Genomic DNA, 15,810 nt, shown 5'->3' with positions numbered 1-15,810 from the left:
GTACAGAGAGTCATCCCCACATGCACCAGGGTGTGCTGTAAGGGGATCTGGCCTTTGAACCCCTTCCTATGCATCAGAACATGATTCGGCCGCCTCCCTGGTTTCGTCGTCCCTTTCCCCCTCTCTCTCCCTGTGTGTCTGTCTCTGCCTCTCCTGCATCTCTGTCTCTCTGGGCCCTTTCTATGTTCTAGGTTCTTCCTCATGTGCTACATGTTTGTGAACCTGGCCTGCGCGGTACAGACGCTGCTGAGGACGCCCAACTGGCGGCCACGCTTTCGATATTACCACTGGTGGGTGCCTGTCCTGCCCCCCCCCCCAACCCCCCATCCCACAGGACCATCCTCTCCCCGGCCCCTCACCCCAGCCCATCCCCTCCAGGTCTCAGGATCCTCAACTCCAGCTTTCGTAGCCCAAGTAGCATGAGAAAAGTCCTGGTGAAGGTCTCCTTATAATGACAAGTAATAACAGAAGACAGTATAAGCAGTCCCAGCTAGAATCCCTCTCATGTCCATAGTGCTCAACACCTGCCAGCCTTGATGAGGAAGCCTCAGTTTCCCCAGCTGTGAAATGGGACAATAACCATACCTACCTCATAGGCCCCTCTGAGCCTTACAGTGCTTGGGGCACAGAAGGGTGCTCCTCGTGTGGGGCCGGACTTCTGATTGTTCTGCTTGATGGCTCTTGATCCTCACAACAGGCTGGTGGGACAGACAGGGTGGGCATGATCATGCTTATTCTACCTGAAGGAAATGGAGGCTCTGGCGGGGAAAGGGATGGGCCTAAGGTCACCCCCCACAAGGCTGTGGCACACCTTGACCAGAACCTAGGCTGCCTGCCTCTGTCCCACCTCGGCCCTCCTGCTGCACCAGTCACCTCGTCCCATGTTCATCCTGGGAGATCTTGCCTCCAACTCTCCCCAGAGACCCCTGCCCTCAGAACCCCTCTGTCAGGGTGGTCTGCCAGGGCCTGAGGCCCTGGGCCAGGGCAGTGTGGTGACCGAGGAGCTGGGCGGGGCCCTGTCTGCGGCTGCTCATCCACCCAGAGGCCCCAGGTTCCAGTGATGCTCCTGGAGATGATGGTGTGGGATCCCCTAGCCCTGGCTGTAGCCTCCCAGGTCTGGCCTAGGCCCTCCCTGCCCCATCTAACTCTTGCCTTCTGAGCCCCGGGCACCAGTGAGAACCCCGCCAGGGGCTCAGAGGCCGGGTCTCCCTTGCACTGTCCAGGACACTCTCCTTCCTGGGCATGAGCCTCTGCCTGGCCCTCATGTTCATCTGCTCCTGGTACTACGCCCTGGTGGCCATGCTCATTGCTGGGCTCATCTACAAGTATATCGAGTACCGCGGGTAAGGCGAGGCGAGGCTGGGGGGAATGGGCGGGGCGAGGAGGGGAGAGCGGTGCTGGGTACTTGGCGGGGAGGGGTGGGGTTGAGGCCGAGACGCTGGGGAGAGTGGAGAGGAAAGCCTGAGGGGGTGGGACAGGAGCAGAGGCAGGCACTGAGGCTTTGAGAAATGGAGGTGGCCTGGAGCGACCACCCTTCTGAGCCCGAGATGGACGGCTCTGGCTCTGCACTGGGGGGGGTGGGTGCTTCTCCCTGGTACTCCCTGGCTTTCTGCCTCTTGTGATCCCCAATTTCCGGCCCCCAGGGCAGAGAAGGAATGGGGTGATGGGATCCGAGGCCTGTCTCTTAGCGCTGCTCGCTATGCCCTGCTGCGCCTGGAAGAAGGGCCCCCGCACACCAAGAACTGGAGGTGAGTGATGGCGACTGAAGAGGAAGGGAGCAGGGCCCAACCCACCCCGCCTTGCTTTGTTCTGCTCTTGCTGAGTGGTGTTTGGCCTCATCTGAATTCTTTCCTCCTGTAACGCTGAGGCTGAGCTGAGGTTCCACACATTTGTTCTCCAAAACCCTACCTGCCATGCCAGTTTCTAACCATCTATCCATCCCTCCATTCATCCCATCACTTGTTTAAAAAAACACATATGAACTCATGATCTATGTGCCGACCCCTTCTGGTCTTTGGGGATGTAGTGAGCTCACAGTTCCCTGGAGAAGGCACGTGCCCAGAAAGGTAAGTGGAGTATCACAGAGAATTCGCCCTGAAGAGAGGTGGGATCATCCACTTTGAGAGTTACAGGGCCTCTTAGAATTCTCTAGATTCCTAACAATCTCTCTATTGGCTCCCTTGGTGGCTCAGACGGTAAAGCTTCTGCCTACAATGTGGGAGAACTAGGTTCAATCCCTGGGTCGGGAAGATCCCCTGGAGAAGGAAATGGCAACCCACTCCAGGACTCTTGCCTGGACAATCCTATGGACAGAGGAGCCTGGTAGGCTACAGTCCATGGGGTCGCAAAGAGTCGGACACAAACTGAGCGACTTCACTACTACCATTACTATTTGATTCACGTGAAAAATCAGGACTTAGGGAAGGTCTCAGGGGTCGTGGAAGGCAAAACTGGAGCCAGAATCTTCCCCTCCCGCCTCTCAGCCCAGGTGCTTCCTAACTGCTTGCTCTGCAAGCCCTCCTTCTCCTTCAGGTTCATTTTGCTAAGAGTAAGGTCTGGAACTCTGGAACGAGGACATCGTGGACTTGTCCTCACTCATGTCTACTAAACTGGCCTTTTAGAGACTGGAGCTTTGCATAAACAGTCTGAATCCTCAAATGCTTAGCACAGGATCTAGCCCAGAGTAGGTGCTTAGAGGATGGTATCAAACTGATGGCTGGCTGGGGAGGGTAAATGAATAAGGAAATGAACAGATAAATAGACGGGTAGATAGCTGAGTGTATATATGTATGGGAGTGTGGTTTAGTGAATAGATGAATGTGTGGATGGATGGTGGTAGGTGGATGTGAGGGCAATTGAGTGAATAATGCATGTGTTGGTAAATTAACATGGACGTGAATGGATAACTGAAGGATAAAATCGATGGATGGGTAGGTGGATAGATGGATGGATGGGTGAGTGAGTGAGGTAGATGGGTGGGTGGGTGGATGGATGAATGCCTGGGTGAGTGAGACAGATGCAGAGATGGATGGGTAGGTGGGTGGAGAGATGTGTGGGAGATGACTGGATGGGTTGATAACCCAAGGACATGGGTGGATGGATGTTTAGGTGGATGGGAGTATGGGGGACAGGTGGTTAGTGTATGGAGTATGGGTATATGAGTTTTGGTGCTTGGGGAGGTGGTGGATGGATCACGTGATCTTGCACCCGCTTCAGGCCACAGCTGCTGGTGCTGGTACGTGTGGACCAAGACCAGAACGTAGTCCATCCACAGCTGCTCTCGTTGACCTCCCAGCTCAAGGCAGGGAAGGGCCTGACCATTGTGGGCTCTGTCCTTGAGGGCACCTTTCTGGATAACCATCCCCAGGCCCAGCGGGCAGAGGAGGTGAGTATAGGGCTTGGTGGGGGGCACGTGGCAGTTGGGAAGACAGCCCCTTGCTCCTTTTCAGTTTCTTCCTACCACCTCTCCCATCAGCTGGGGCTCAGGCTTCTCTGTCCTCCTCCTCAGAAGTGGAGTCCAAGGGCTCAGTGACTAAGTTCCTTAGAATCCAAGCTGCAGAACTCAAGATGATCAGGGCCAGAAGGGCCCATTTTATGGATAAGGAAACTGAGGCTTAGAGAAGTCAGGTCATTTGTTTAAGGACAGAAAGCAGAGACTCAAAACCTAGACTCCTATTCCAACTTTCTTCTGCCAAAGCATAAATCTTTTAAAGCGTTTTCACATTGGTGGATTCTTCCAGTTCCCACAATGCATGGGGTTGACAGGGTAAGTATCCAATTTAGCACAGGAAGAGACTGAGGCCCAGAGAGGGAAAGCAGCTTGCTGAAAGTCACAAAGCTGGCTGGAAGCATAGCAGGATTTGAACCCAGGTGCCGGGGGCTGGATTACTTGCTCTCGTTCCTATGTACTGGTCATTGCTCACGGAGCAGTGGGCAGAGCCAGCGTGAGCTGGGGCAGCAGGGGTCTGCAGTAAGCGGCACTAACAGGTGTCTGGTGGGTGGCAGAGGAAGAGGGTTCTGTCTGTGATTCAGGCCTCTCTCCCCTAGGGGCCATGATTAGAAGTGGAGAGGGGAAAGGGGGCCTCAGGGAGGTGTGATGAGATGGGGTGGGGCACCCGTAATGGCTTGTGACAGCCGCTGTTTCTGCCTCACTGGGCTGTTCACACCGATCTGTCAGGGCCCAGGGCTGGAGGCCTCCACTGGTCACTTTAATTCAACATGCAGTGGCTGCACATGTCCTGGGTACCAGACACTGGGGTGGGCCCTGGGGGACACGGAGAGGTGGAAGACCAAACCCCACCCCTCAAGGTGGTCCCAGACTGGTGGGGGAGACAGAACATACACAGAAGGCTCTCCAACCCATCTGAGGTTGACAGGGGCTACCTTAGAGTTAGTAACCACAAAGTAATAGAACATATTGAGTGTTTATGATCTCTCAGGCTGTATACTAAGCTCTACCCACATCCTGTTATGTCATTCTCCCTCTTCCTAAATGAGGTAGCTGTCACAATGCCCATTTGACAGGTGAAAAAACTGAGGCTCACAGAGGGAAGTGATTTGCCCAAGGTTACTCTGCTCTTATTTTCAGCCACTGCATGCTGAATTAACAGACTGGGGCAGAGGCAGAAATTGGAGCCCTTTCTGTTTGACATTAGGAGATTGGTTAAGAGTGTGAAGGATGGAGTCAGACCCCTGGATTTGAACCTCTACAATAATATCCATTAACCATATGGCCTGAAGCAAGTCTTAATTTCTCTGAGCCTCAATTTCCTTAGCTATAAACTGAGAGTCATAAAAACACTTCCTTCATCGCGCAGATTGAATGTATGTTTTAAATGCCTTCTATTATGCTAACTTTTAAAAATCGTTGAAACCAAATTGTCCAGCTAATCAGAGGAGCCCAGTTTCATTCTGGTCTGGGTGGAGGGGTGGTGTCTGAAGAAGGTGATGGTTGAATTGGCCCAGGCAGGGTGTCATGGACAACATGGGGGAGGGGGAGTCTGGGTGGTGGGGGAGAACTTCCCTGGGGAATCTGTGAGCCATGGCAGGTTGATGGGAAGCATGGGGTCTGATCATGAAGAGCTTTGCTTGAGTAGTGGGGAACAGGGGCCATAGGTGATGGGGTGCCAGAGGCTGACATGGTCAGAGCTGAGCTTCAGGAAGATCAGGATGATGGAGAGGAGAGATGGGAGGTAGGGAGGCTGCAAGGGGCTGAGCAGGGCCAGGGAGACCTGGGCCTGAAGCTGGCCCTTTTCTGATCCCTGCCACCCCAGTCCATCCGGCGCCTGATGGAGGCAGAGAAAGTGAAAGGCTTCTGCCAGGTAGTGATTTCTTCCAACCTGCGAGATGGCGTGTCCCACCTGATCCAGTCCGGGGGCCTCGGGGGGCTGCAGCACAACACTGTGCTCGTTGGCTGGCCCCGCAACTGGCGACAGAAGGAAGATCATCAGACGTGGAGGAACTTCATTGGTAAAGCTGGCTGGGCTGCGAGTGGTGGAGGGCTGTGTGGAGGTGGGTTCTCCTTTGGGCCTGGGGATGGCTTCCCAGGCATAACAAGTATGGATCCAGCATATACAGGTGATGGCGTTCAAAGCTGGCCAGGTGCCAGACACTGTGCTGGGAGGCCAGGGATTCAGGTGTGAAGGAGACAGACTTGGCTCTTGCCGGGCTCACAACCCTGCAGGGAAGACAGTGCAGGCCAGTGGGAAGACCTACAGTTTTGAAGTCACCACTGAGGCCCGGGTCTAAATCTAACCTCTGGCCCTTCCTTGCTGTGTGATTGTTCACAAGTGCCTCACCCTCTCTGAGCATCAGATTCCTTGGTAGTAGCAGATAATAAGTCATACAGTAACTAACACTTACGGACTGCGTTCTGTGCGCCAGACAAGTGGTGGCTTTCTCTAGGTCTTGAATTCTCTCAGGAGGCCTGTGAGGGCTAGGCATGGCTGTCTCTATTTTAGTGGCGTGAAACTGATGCATGGAGAGATGAAGGTCACGGCAGCTGGTAAACCCTGAGGCTGCTTTATCAGTAGATCCCAGTTAGAAGGTAGTTGGGAGGATTAAGTGAGTGCTGCAGGGTCGCCTTCTTAATCAGAAAGGGCAGGTATCCTTATTACCACTTGACCAGTGGGGAAACTGAGGCCCAGAGAGGTTTCCACCACCCCCCCCCCCAAGTTCAAATGAGGCCCAGGCAGATGGGGCTTTTCTGACTCCTCAGTCCAAGGCTGAGGCGGGAGGCGGGATGGGGAGGGGTGCTGGGTGCCAAGGAGGGGACCAGGGTCACTGTTTTACTGTCTGCCATCTCCTTGGCCTCCCCCAGAGCTGGTCCGGGAAACCACGGCTGGCCACCTGGCCCTGCTGGTCACCAAGAATGTCTCCATGTTTCCCGGGAACCCTGAGCGCTTCTCTGAAGGCAGCATCGACGTCTGGTGGATTGTGCACGACGGCGGCATGCTCATGCTGCTGCCCTTCCTGCTGCGGCACCACAAGGTGCGTGTACATGTGTGCGCGCGCTCCCACGTGCACGTGCTCGTGGCCGCGGGCATGCTCCCGTGTGCACGTGCTCATGGCCACGCGCGCGGGGGGCTCCCGGGCTCCCGCCTGGCCCACCTCCGTGTGAGCTCCTGGGAGAGGGCTCCAGTCACCTCCTTTATTCTGAGGTGTTGGGAACTGACTGTGTCTCCCCTGGCAGATGTCCTTGAATTATAGAGAGCCGTGTTTAACTCAAGCGAGTGATGCTTCAATGGCGGGGGCCCTCACCTAAGCAGGGGCATTTTTGTACGGAGTGGCCGCCGAGATAGAGGATTGGTGGGCTACCTGGATGTGTGGGAAGGTGGGTGGGAAGGGTGAGGGATTAGGTCTGGCCCTGGGTCTCCGCACGGCATCTGGACTGGACCTTTCTGGGGCCCCTTCATCTCTCCAGGTTTGGCGGAAGTGCAAGATGCGAATCTTCACCGTGGCCCAGATGGATGACAACAGCATCCAGATGAAGAAGGACTTGACCACATTCCTGTACCACTTACGTATCACCGCAGAGGTCGAGGTGGTGGAGATGGTGAGCCCCCAGGAGCTGCCTCTGACATTTTAGAGTCCTGCTGGCCTCTTTGCCCTTGGGCCCAGAACCGAACAGGGGAACCCCAGTACCCATCAGCTTGTGGTGCTAAGGTCCTCCCCCCGCCCTCCAATCCACTTTTGGCTGTGCTGGGTCCCAGTTGTGGTACTGAGGTCGATTTTTGTGGCGGGTGGCATCTTCAGTTACAGCCTGTGAACTCTTGGTTGTGGCATGAGGGATGGAACCTGGGCATACCCATCCACTTTTAAGCCTCTCACACGTTCACCCAAGAGCCCTTCCATCCATCCATCCATCCATCCACTCACCCACCCTGCCTTGTCTCCTTTATACGAATAGACATGTCTAGTAATGTTGACTCCATGGGAGGCCTGTTCTATGTGCTTTATGTATACATTACTTCTCACAGCAATCAATGAAATAGATACAGTTATCCAATTATCAGTATTTCCATTGTACAGATTACGAAGTTGAGGCACAGAAACGTTAATTTGCCCCAAACGTATACCAAGTGGCAGAGCCAGGATTCAAACTCAGGCAGACTGGCTCTAGAGTCCAGGTTTCTAGTAGTTACACTCTAAAGCCTCTTGTCATCCATTCCACTCAGCACCATTTACCCGTCCCTCTAATGGTATATTCATTAATCCACCCGTATATTCATTAATGTATTTATTCACTCACTCATTCATGCATATGTGCATGTATTCATTCATCTCTATGTTCCTTTTTTAACTTCTTCCCCCTCTCTATTCACCCAGGTAATTAATTAATCAACTCATTCATTAATTCACCCATTCATTCACCCAGTCCCGGGCTTGAGGAGGGAATGAGTTGCCTCACCTTCAAAGAGCATCACCCTCTGCTTTGTCCTTCCTCCCACAACTGTTGATTAAACTAGGTCATTGGACAGGGAAGCCCTAGGCTGGCAGCAGGAAGAGGGCCTGCCTCTCTTTTCTTGGCCTTGCACCTGAGCTCGGAGCTCATACTTTCCTCCCTTGCTCCCTCCCCCATTTCACCCCTGCCTGCCCACAGCATGAGAGCGACATCTCCGCTTACACCTACGAGAAGACCTTGGTGATGGAGCAGCGTTCCCAGATCCTCAAACAAATGCATTTAACCAAGAATGAGCGGGAGCGGGAGGTGAGGTTGCCCTAGCTGGGCTCGGAGTGTCTCAAGCTGCTGCCAGCTCTGGGGCTGCACAGATTTGGGATGGCCCACTCCTGGTCACTGGCATTGCTGCCTCCTGGCACTGGTTCCCCAGCAGCAAGGGTGCACGCTGCAGCTGCCTGTCTCCAGCCTCCCAGCTGAGATGCAGAGGGGCTTTGGCGAGGGTGACAGATCTACTCTCGACGTGACTTCTGGGGCCCAAGGGAGAAGAGTGGAAGTTAAATGTGTATGGATGATGATTCCTCAGGGGTGTGGGCTGCCAGTGTGGGGGACAAGGTATAATGTGATAGACCCTTAGAGAGTGAGTAATGAGTGGATATTTCAGGATACAGCTGATGATGAGAGCTGGGGCAAACCTCCTAGGGTGTGGATGGTGGGTTCTCAGGGGTAATGGTGCTGAGTTCTCATGGGGTAAGGCTGGCTGTAAGGTCTCTCCCGTGTGGGTAACGTGGGCCCACCAGCCCTCTGGTATTTGGATGAAAGCCCCACCCCAGTGAGTGGGGTCCTTAGGGCTGGGGACAGAAGAGCTCTCAGAAGTGGGTGACAGTACAATTGTAAGAAGTGGCATGTGCACTGACCAGTCAGAACTGGCCCTGAGGTAGAGCTCAGCTCGGCCAGGTGTCAACCCTTTGGTCGCTGGAGAGTGGGAAGGCCAGGGGTACTGGAGAGGAGTTGGAGTGGCCATATCAGTGGGGCAATAGCTATTTGGTGTGGAAGCATCGCAGTATTTTAACAACTGGTACAGGTCCCGAAAGTGCACATCCTGGCTTTGGGGGTAGCTCTTTGCAGGACATGGGTAGTGATTTCCATGGCACCAACTTGTGTCCCTCCCTAGATCCAGAGTATCACAGATGAGTCTCGTGGCTCAATCCGGAGAAAGAATCCAGCCAACACCCGGCTCCGTCTCAACGTCCCAGAAGAGACGGCTGGTGACAGTGAGGAGAAGCCGGAAGAGGAGGTATGGAGCTTGGGTAGTTTGGCTGCAACCAGTGGGAGCAGAACCTTTGGCCTCCAAATGAATCACGTGCCATCCCTTCTTTCATCCCTTAGGTGCAGCTGATCCATGACCAGAGTGCTCCCAGCTGCCCTAGCAGCTCACCGTCTCCGGGGGAGGAGCCCGAGGTGGAGGGCGAGGCAGATCCAGAAAAAGTGCATCTCACCTGGACCAAGGACAAGTCGGTGGCAGAGAAGAACAAGGGCCCCAGTCCTGTCTCCTCTGAGGGCATCAAGGACTTCTTCAGCATGAAGCCGTACGGGTCTGGGGGCTAAGGGCTGGGGTCTGGGGTGAGCCTACAGGGTCTTTGCTCCCCGTGGAGAGCAAATGAGTGGAAGGGGTCCTGGCCTGGTAGTCAGAAGGCCCAGCCCAGACCTCTCCTTGGTTGCTCTGTCTGAGGACTCAGGTTGGGCTTGATTGCTAAGGGTCAGAACGCGCAGGTGCAGGCAGTGGAAAGGTGAAGGCTGGGGGGCTGGGAGAACAGGAGTCGTCTGCACGCAAGGTGTTGATGGTGGCTCAAGTCCTCAGCTTCTCCTGCTTTTTCTGACCCTTCTCCTTTTTCTTCCTCTCCTTGCTTCTCTTATGTTTCCTGAAGGGAGTGGGAGAACTTGTAAGTGCCTCAGAATTTTTAAACTCTCTCCTAGGTTGGCCAGGTTCCCAACTTTTCTCACTCTGCTATGAACCCTCAACTCGCGCCCCTGACCTCTGGGGTAGCCCAGCTTGGAGTGGTCTAGGGTTGGTGGTCCCTGGCTTGTAAGGAGCAGATCCCAGCAGCCCGGTGCTGGGGGCGGGGGAGGTGCTGGAAGGGGCGACTGGATCCAAGTCCCCCCTCTCTCCTAGCCTTACTGCCCTCCTCCTCCCTGGCTTCCTCCCGCAGGAACCAGTCCAACGTGCGGCGCATGCACACCGCCGTGCGGCTGAACGAGGTCATTGTCAAGAAATCCCAGGATGCCAAGCTTGTTTTGCTCAACATGCCTGGGCCTCCCCGCAACCGCAACGGTGACGAAAACTGTATCCTGGGCTTAAAATTGGGAGGAAGGAGGGAGGCGGACGTCAGGGGTCTTAGTTCCTAGCCCTGGGGAGGAAGGGCTGAGCCAGGTCGGCTTCAGAATCAGCACCTCGGACAGGGACGTGAGCCCGGCGTTCCGCTGGCGCCTAACGGGAGCCTGATTCCATGGGGGGAGGAAAGGGGACGGTCTTTCTCCTTGACGGGCGCTCAGACATGGAATTCCTCGAGGTTCTCACCGAGCGCCTGGACCGGGTGATGCTGGTCCGCGGCGGCGGCCGCGAGGTCATCACCATCTACTCCTGAGAGCCAGGATCAAACACCTGGGCCCGAGCGCGTCCGGCCCGCGGCCCCGGAGCCCTCGCCGCGCCCCCCGCCGCTGTCACCGTTTACATACAGACCCTGTGCCCGCGCCCTGGCCCCCTTTCCCCGCTGCCTGAAGCCCGGAGGCCACGTCGGCTGGGGCGGACCCGGAGAAGACCTCCCCTCCTGGAGACCAGAGTCCCGTTGGCGCGTCGGCCCCCGGCCGCCCTTTTTCTAAGCCCGGCCTCGCCCCGCCGGAGGAGACGCTGCAATAAAGATCGGAGGAGGCTGCGGAGAGGAGCGGACCTGGGGCTTCGAGGACCCCCGGTCGTCCGCCGGCCCCTTCCCTCTCTTCCCGCGCCCCGCCCCGCCCGCACTCTGCGCCCCTCCCCCGGCGGCCCGGAGCGCGCGGGGTGGCGGGGATGCGCCCCGCCGTCTGCGTTCTACTTCCTCGCGCGGTTGCGGGCGCGAGCCGGCCGAGCGTATACATAGTGTACAGGAGACATCGCGTGTATTTTTAACGTCCCCATATTTCTGTGACTTAGAAGCGCAACGGACTTCTCGCCGCAGTCGCGCTCTCCCGCTGGGGGCGCGCCCAGGGAAGGCGGAGGCCTCGGAGGCTGGGTTTTCCTTGACGTCCGAGCGTTTGAGAGCAAACGTGCTTTTAGGCCCAGGCGGGACTCGTGGTCCCTCGACCACCCACCCCCTCGACGCCTCCTCACCTTTTCCGCGCGCCCTTGGCTTCCAACCCTTCTTCCCTCTAGATCTTTTCGGAGACGAAGTGAGACAAGTGTCCCAACTTTTCCTGGATTCGCCTCCCAGCGAATGTGAGCTTCCACTGTGGCTGCAGAGACGCGCGCAGCCTCTTCTCATCGGCTCTTTATGCAAGCTGGGGCCAGGAGAGGGGAGGGGCGTTCCTTAAGCCAGAGGAACCGAGAGAGGCCCTCGCCCCCGCCCCCAGGAAGCCCCGTCCCGGTGCCTTCGCTGGGGGAGCAGGCGTCTCTCCTCCACCGGCTTGTCGCCTGCTCCCCCTATCCCGTGGCTCTTCGCCAAAGACTGAAATCGGGGGGGTTGGAGGGCGTCCCCTCCCCCGGAGTTTCCTCCCTGGCACAGGTGAGGGAGGAGGGGGCGGTTCTGGGTTAGGGGCCGGACCCGCCGGGGTGGCCCCAGCGCTGCCCCTGACGTTTCCTACCCTGTTCGCATCCGGCAACTCCGGCCTCGGGGACCCGGCCGCCTTCTCCGCGTCTGGGGCCCGGGCCTCGCTGCCTAGCAGCGGCCTCTAGCTGCGTCTCCCAGGCACCTGGGCCTGGGGGAGGGCTGGAGTCGCCACTTGCTTAGTTCTTAAGCGCCTCTCTGCCCTCCTTCAACTAGGGCCCAAGGCCTTTGGCTTCTCCAACACCAGTCCTTGGCGCTTCTGCTCCGCCAGCCCGGCCGGAGGTGCCCTCTTCCCTTAGAGAAACCCCGTTGGCCGGGTTCCCTTCCCCCAGGGCACGTTACTAAGGGGGGACATGCACTGCATGCTCGTTCCAGCGCCCTCTGGGGCTGGGTACAGTAACTCCAGCCCTAGGGCCCTGACTGCACCTAGTTAGACATCCCGTCCATCTCCCAGAGCTGAGGCTTCTGGGGACTCCTGACCTCACCACCTCCTTTCCTTTGAGCCCAAGGCAGAGCTGGCGCTGGTGCCATCTAGACTGGGTCAGGTGTGGCTGGAGGAGGTTTGGACGCCTGCGGTTAGACCAAGGCCTCTCTGAAATTTGATCAGGGGGCTGGATAGATTTTTCCGGGTAGTAATCAGAAGGTGGAGGTATTAGACACCAGCACTTCCCACCCCCATCCTCCAAGACCTCCCTCTGAGAACCACAGCTGGGTCTAGCCTTCTGGGGGCCTAGCACTCTCAGGCTGAAGTGGTGGGCTAGGCAGAACCGAAAGGGGGCTGTATTAACATCACTTAGGGAACCAAAGTTGCACTATCTGGGCCCAGGCTGTCTGGTTGGCAAGAGCAGTTTCCATTGATGAAAACAGACATCCCACAACAAACCCCCAAGTTTTCTGTGCTACATGTGCAATATTTGTTATGAATGTTATCACCCGTCACTCATCAACTTATCTTTATAATCATGTAGCTAGATGTTTCATGTCCATTCAAGTGACTTTTATTCTGAGTGCAATATTTCAATAGCCTTGTAGTGATAACTAGTGTTGCTTTTGTTTTAGACGATCTATGTGCAGGGCAATGCAATGAAGTTGAAAACCCTTGTAAATAGGAGAGGTTGCAAACCAAATCAAGAGTATTTATTACTATTATTAGGCCTGCCTTTAATTTTCAGTGTGTTTCAGTATTTCGCATTCTGCCTCAGTATTGATCTTGTGTTCTTTGTGCCAAGATGAAAAGGAGAGGGTTGGTTCTTTCCTTTACTGTTGAATGCTCCCATTTAATGCTTTATAGCTTTTACTGTATTAATTTTTTAGACTCCCGTCTGCACAAAATGCAATAAAAATAATTTTATTATACCCTTCACAGCCTGAGGTGTGCTGTTTGGACACTCCAGGGGGAAGAACTAGTAGGTGGGAAGAGGGGTATTCAAAGTGGGCCCCCCTGTGAGGATCCCAGGCTCTTAATGAGAAACACTGACCACCCCTGACCGAAGAGTCGGTTGGTTGACCTTCCAGGTCTGGCTGCCTAGTTTGTGTACTGATAGTTCTGGAGCCCCGTCAAACATCTGAGACAGCACCTCCTGGTCAGGCTGGGCGCTGATGGCATCCTCATCCCTGATCTACTGGCGGCCTTGTGCCAGTCACTTTACCACACCCACCCCAAGTTTCCTGGTGGGGAGCTCTATGAAATGCTCTCCAGTGCGCCCACCTGGGACACTGGTTCTGCCAACCCCTTGCATGATGGGCTGGCAACAGACAAAATCAAAACAGGAGAGCACCCCTCTCTCCACTGCCTTTTGGTCAGAAATGGCCTCCTCACCATTGTTTTCGTAAGAACAAGCGGAAAAGCCTCTGACACACAGAGTCTGCCACAAACAAGGATGTTTACACACCACTGTAATTACCCAGCAGGCTTTTACTCCGAACTGTTGTTAAAGCTTCTAAATAGGTGAGCTGTATGAGAGGAGCTAGGGTTCAAAGAGGTTTTGAGGCCCGACTGCAGGCTGAGGACAAAGGGGGACAGACCTCATGACAGACTGAAGCCGTCAGCTCTGTCAGGGACCCTCACCCACGCGCTCCGGGAAGGAGTGCCCACAGAGGCCCTTCGCACAGTCACACCCAAAAAAACCAAGGCTTTCACTTTTACATTTTAATTAAAAAGTAATCATTTCATCTTATTAACACAGGAGTTCCAAAGAGGAAAGAAAAAAACCAAACACTATATAACACAAACAGGTCAGAACATAAAACACTGCCATCTGGGGACCTTGAGTTTTGGAAACCAATGTTTACTCAGCTACTGGCAAGGACTCAGCTGAAGTCACTGCTCTCCCGTGTCTCCGCCAGGGGTCCCTTGAGACTGAGCCACAGGGCGCTAAGCAGCACCATCCCTAGGGAGAGGGCAGCTTCCTTTGGCTCCACTTAGAGCAGCAGGCAGAGGCTCAGAAGTTACAAACAGCCGCCTGCATCAAGAACATGTCCAGCTACCAAGGCTGACATCAAAATGGTCCCTACCTCCTGCTGCTCAGAAAACAGAACAAGAGCCTGATTTCTGGGCCAAACGCTCAGAGCAATCACTGAAAAATGGGTGTTCACCGCCAGAGTCTAGGGTGGTCTTCTCAGAGCCAACTCCATGAAACTACCACTGGTGAGGAAGAGGCTGACAAATGTTAAACGGTTCAGAGTGGTTGGGGCCCAGATTCACAGTTTGGGTTAAACTGCTGGTGACCGGTGCTGCTCAGTTCATGGAAAATCTTCCATTGCAATGAAAGCCACAAAGAAAAAAAAAAAAAAAGAAAAACCAAGAACCAACTACTCTGGGTCAGGCAGAAAAGTGACTGCCATGGCCCCTCTTCAACAACTCCGAAGCAGCCTGCTTACCACCCCTCAGGCAGCCCCCACACTCGTGGGACAGGGCGCATTGGGACCGTGCCCACCAAGCCCAGCCTGTGGCTCTACCACCCTGCACAGGGCCGCAGGCAGCAGGTCATGCACTGGTGGGCCTGTGTGAGGCCAGAAAGCCTTGGGGAGGTTCAAAAGGAACAAAGCCAGTGGCTCTCGCCATGAAAGGACTACCCCAAACGCAGCCAGTTCGGACTTGGCTGCTCTTTCCTTCCCCGCCCCGACATCGAGCTGACAGAGACAAATGAAATACAAACGGAGCCCAGACACCTATACTGCCCATGACCCCAGAGATATTTATTTTCTATCAAAAAAATAAAAATAAACAAAAATAAAAATAACCCCAACAACAAAAAATACACCTCCAAGGCGGTACAAACTCTGACTCTGGAAGGAATAAGTAACAACAGCCTTGGGCAGAAGAGAGCAGATGGTAGAAACTTATGCCATTCGATGTGGACCTGGATACGCGCAGAGAACATCCTCCAAGTAACTCTACTTAGAACGCAACAGGTAGGAGGCCAGGGGAAGAGGGGCCTGGGGGAAGTTGAGATTTAGCCTCAGTAATGCCTCTGGAACGACCCTAAGGGGGCCTGGGGCTGCCTCACCTGTGCTGTGGTCTGGCTAACCAGGTGGGAGAGAGCAGGGCCACTCTGGATCAGGGTGTCCAGAGCTTTCTGTACACTTGGATTGTCAAAGTTGATACTTGTGGAAGACACGGGCCTCTGGCTAGCCAAGTTGCTGGCAGGTGCCAGGAGGGTGGAAGGCTGGCCAAAGAGCCCTTGGGAAGGAGCCCCAGGCCTGGGGCCCATGTTCCGAGCAGATCCTGCCTGTCCCAAAATGCTTGGAGGCTGATTGCCAGAGGCCTGTGATCTTTGCTGAGGCTGGCTGTTCGCTGCTGTGGAAAAATTCTGGTTCTGGGTGTTTCCGGCAGCAACTGAGGGGGATGCAGAGCTGCTATTGGCCGCAACCGTGCCACTATTGAAGAGGCTGAGGATTTTGGCCTGAAGCTCTTGCTGGGAGGTGGGGGGTGCAGCTGGAGTGGGTGTAGCAGACGGGAGCACTTGGCCACTCTGGAGCGGTTGAGAGCTTGGCTGTGTCTTCAGTGAGGCACCCGAGGTCGCCCCGAGTGGTTGACGGGAAATCGGGCCTAGAAGACAGAAAGAAGAGGTATCTGGTTGAAAAATACCCTCCGTGGGCAGGAGGCTTAGCAGC

General features: G+C 55.2%; 2 protein-coding genes and 1 long non-coding RNA gene across 8 annotated transcripts in view; 1 reads left to right on the top strand and 2 right to left on the bottom strand.

Annotated features, from left to right (window-relative positions):
- SLC12A5 (solute carrier family 12 member 5) overlaps window positions 1-13,055 on the top strand; it is a 36,675-nt gene extending 23,620 nt beyond the window's left edge. For 2 of the 3 annotated variants that reach the window (XM_086330838.1, XM_086330840.1), the window contains exons 14-26: window positions 192-290; window positions 1,224-1,343; window positions 1,644-1,748; window positions 3,217-3,385; window positions 5,274-5,469; window positions 6,320-6,489; window positions 6,923-7,054; window positions 8,102-8,209; window positions 9,072-9,194; window positions 9,287-9,486; window positions 9,826-9,840; window positions 10,108-10,241; window positions 10,451-13,055. In XM_086330838.1, the coding sequence (XP_086186964.1) occupies window positions 192-290; window positions 1,224-1,343; window positions 1,644-1,748; window positions 3,217-3,385; window positions 5,274-5,469; window positions 6,320-6,489; window positions 6,923-7,054; window positions 8,102-8,209; window positions 9,072-9,194; window positions 9,287-9,486; window positions 9,826-9,840; window positions 10,108-10,241; window positions 10,451-10,542 (1,663 nt within the window). In that variant the 3' untranslated portion in view covers window positions 10,543-13,055. The remainder of the gene's footprint in view (window positions 1-191; window positions 291-1,223; window positions 1,344-1,643; window positions 1,749-3,216; window positions 3,386-5,273; window positions 5,470-6,319; window positions 6,490-6,922; window positions 7,055-8,101; window positions 8,210-9,071; window positions 9,195-9,286; window positions 9,487-9,825; window positions 9,841-10,107; window positions 10,242-10,450) is intronic. The other variant, XM_086330839.1, reaches the window with a different exon arrangement.
- Window positions 7,439-11,871, bottom strand: LOC147360101 (uncharacterized). The gene is made up of 3 exons (XR_015138619.1): window positions 11,732-11,871; window positions 11,262-11,428; window positions 7,439-9,819 (listed from the first exon to the last, which is right to left on the bottom strand). It is a non-coding gene; the product is annotated as an uncharacterized LOC147360101 (long non-coding RNA).
- Window positions 13,056-13,828: 773 nt separating the features above from the next.
- The window catches only part of NCOA5 (nuclear receptor coactivator 5), a 28,322-nt gene continuing 26,340 nt past the window's right edge, over window positions 13,829-15,810 (bottom strand). For all 4 annotated transcript variants that reach the window (XM_086330843.1, XM_086330841.1, XM_086330844.1 and 1 more), the window contains one exon: window positions 13,829-15,745. In XM_086330843.1, the coding sequence (XP_086186969.1) occupies window positions 15,698-15,745 (48 nt within the window). In that variant the 3' untranslated portion in view covers window positions 13,829-15,697. The remainder of the gene's footprint in view (window positions 15,746-15,810) is intronic.

The sequence above is a fragment of the Bos grunniens genome, chromosome 13 (assembly GCF_055505025.1).
Source record: "Bos grunniens cultivar Pamir isolate PY7600 chromosome 13, Bosgru_T2T1.0, whole genome shotgun sequence".
NCBI classification, from domain to species: domain Eukaryota; kingdom Metazoa; phylum Chordata; class Mammalia; order Artiodactyla; family Bovidae; genus Bos; species Bos grunniens.
The sequence above is the reverse complement of the archived record's forward strand: the minus strand, read 5'-3'. Positions and strand labels throughout refer to the sequence as shown.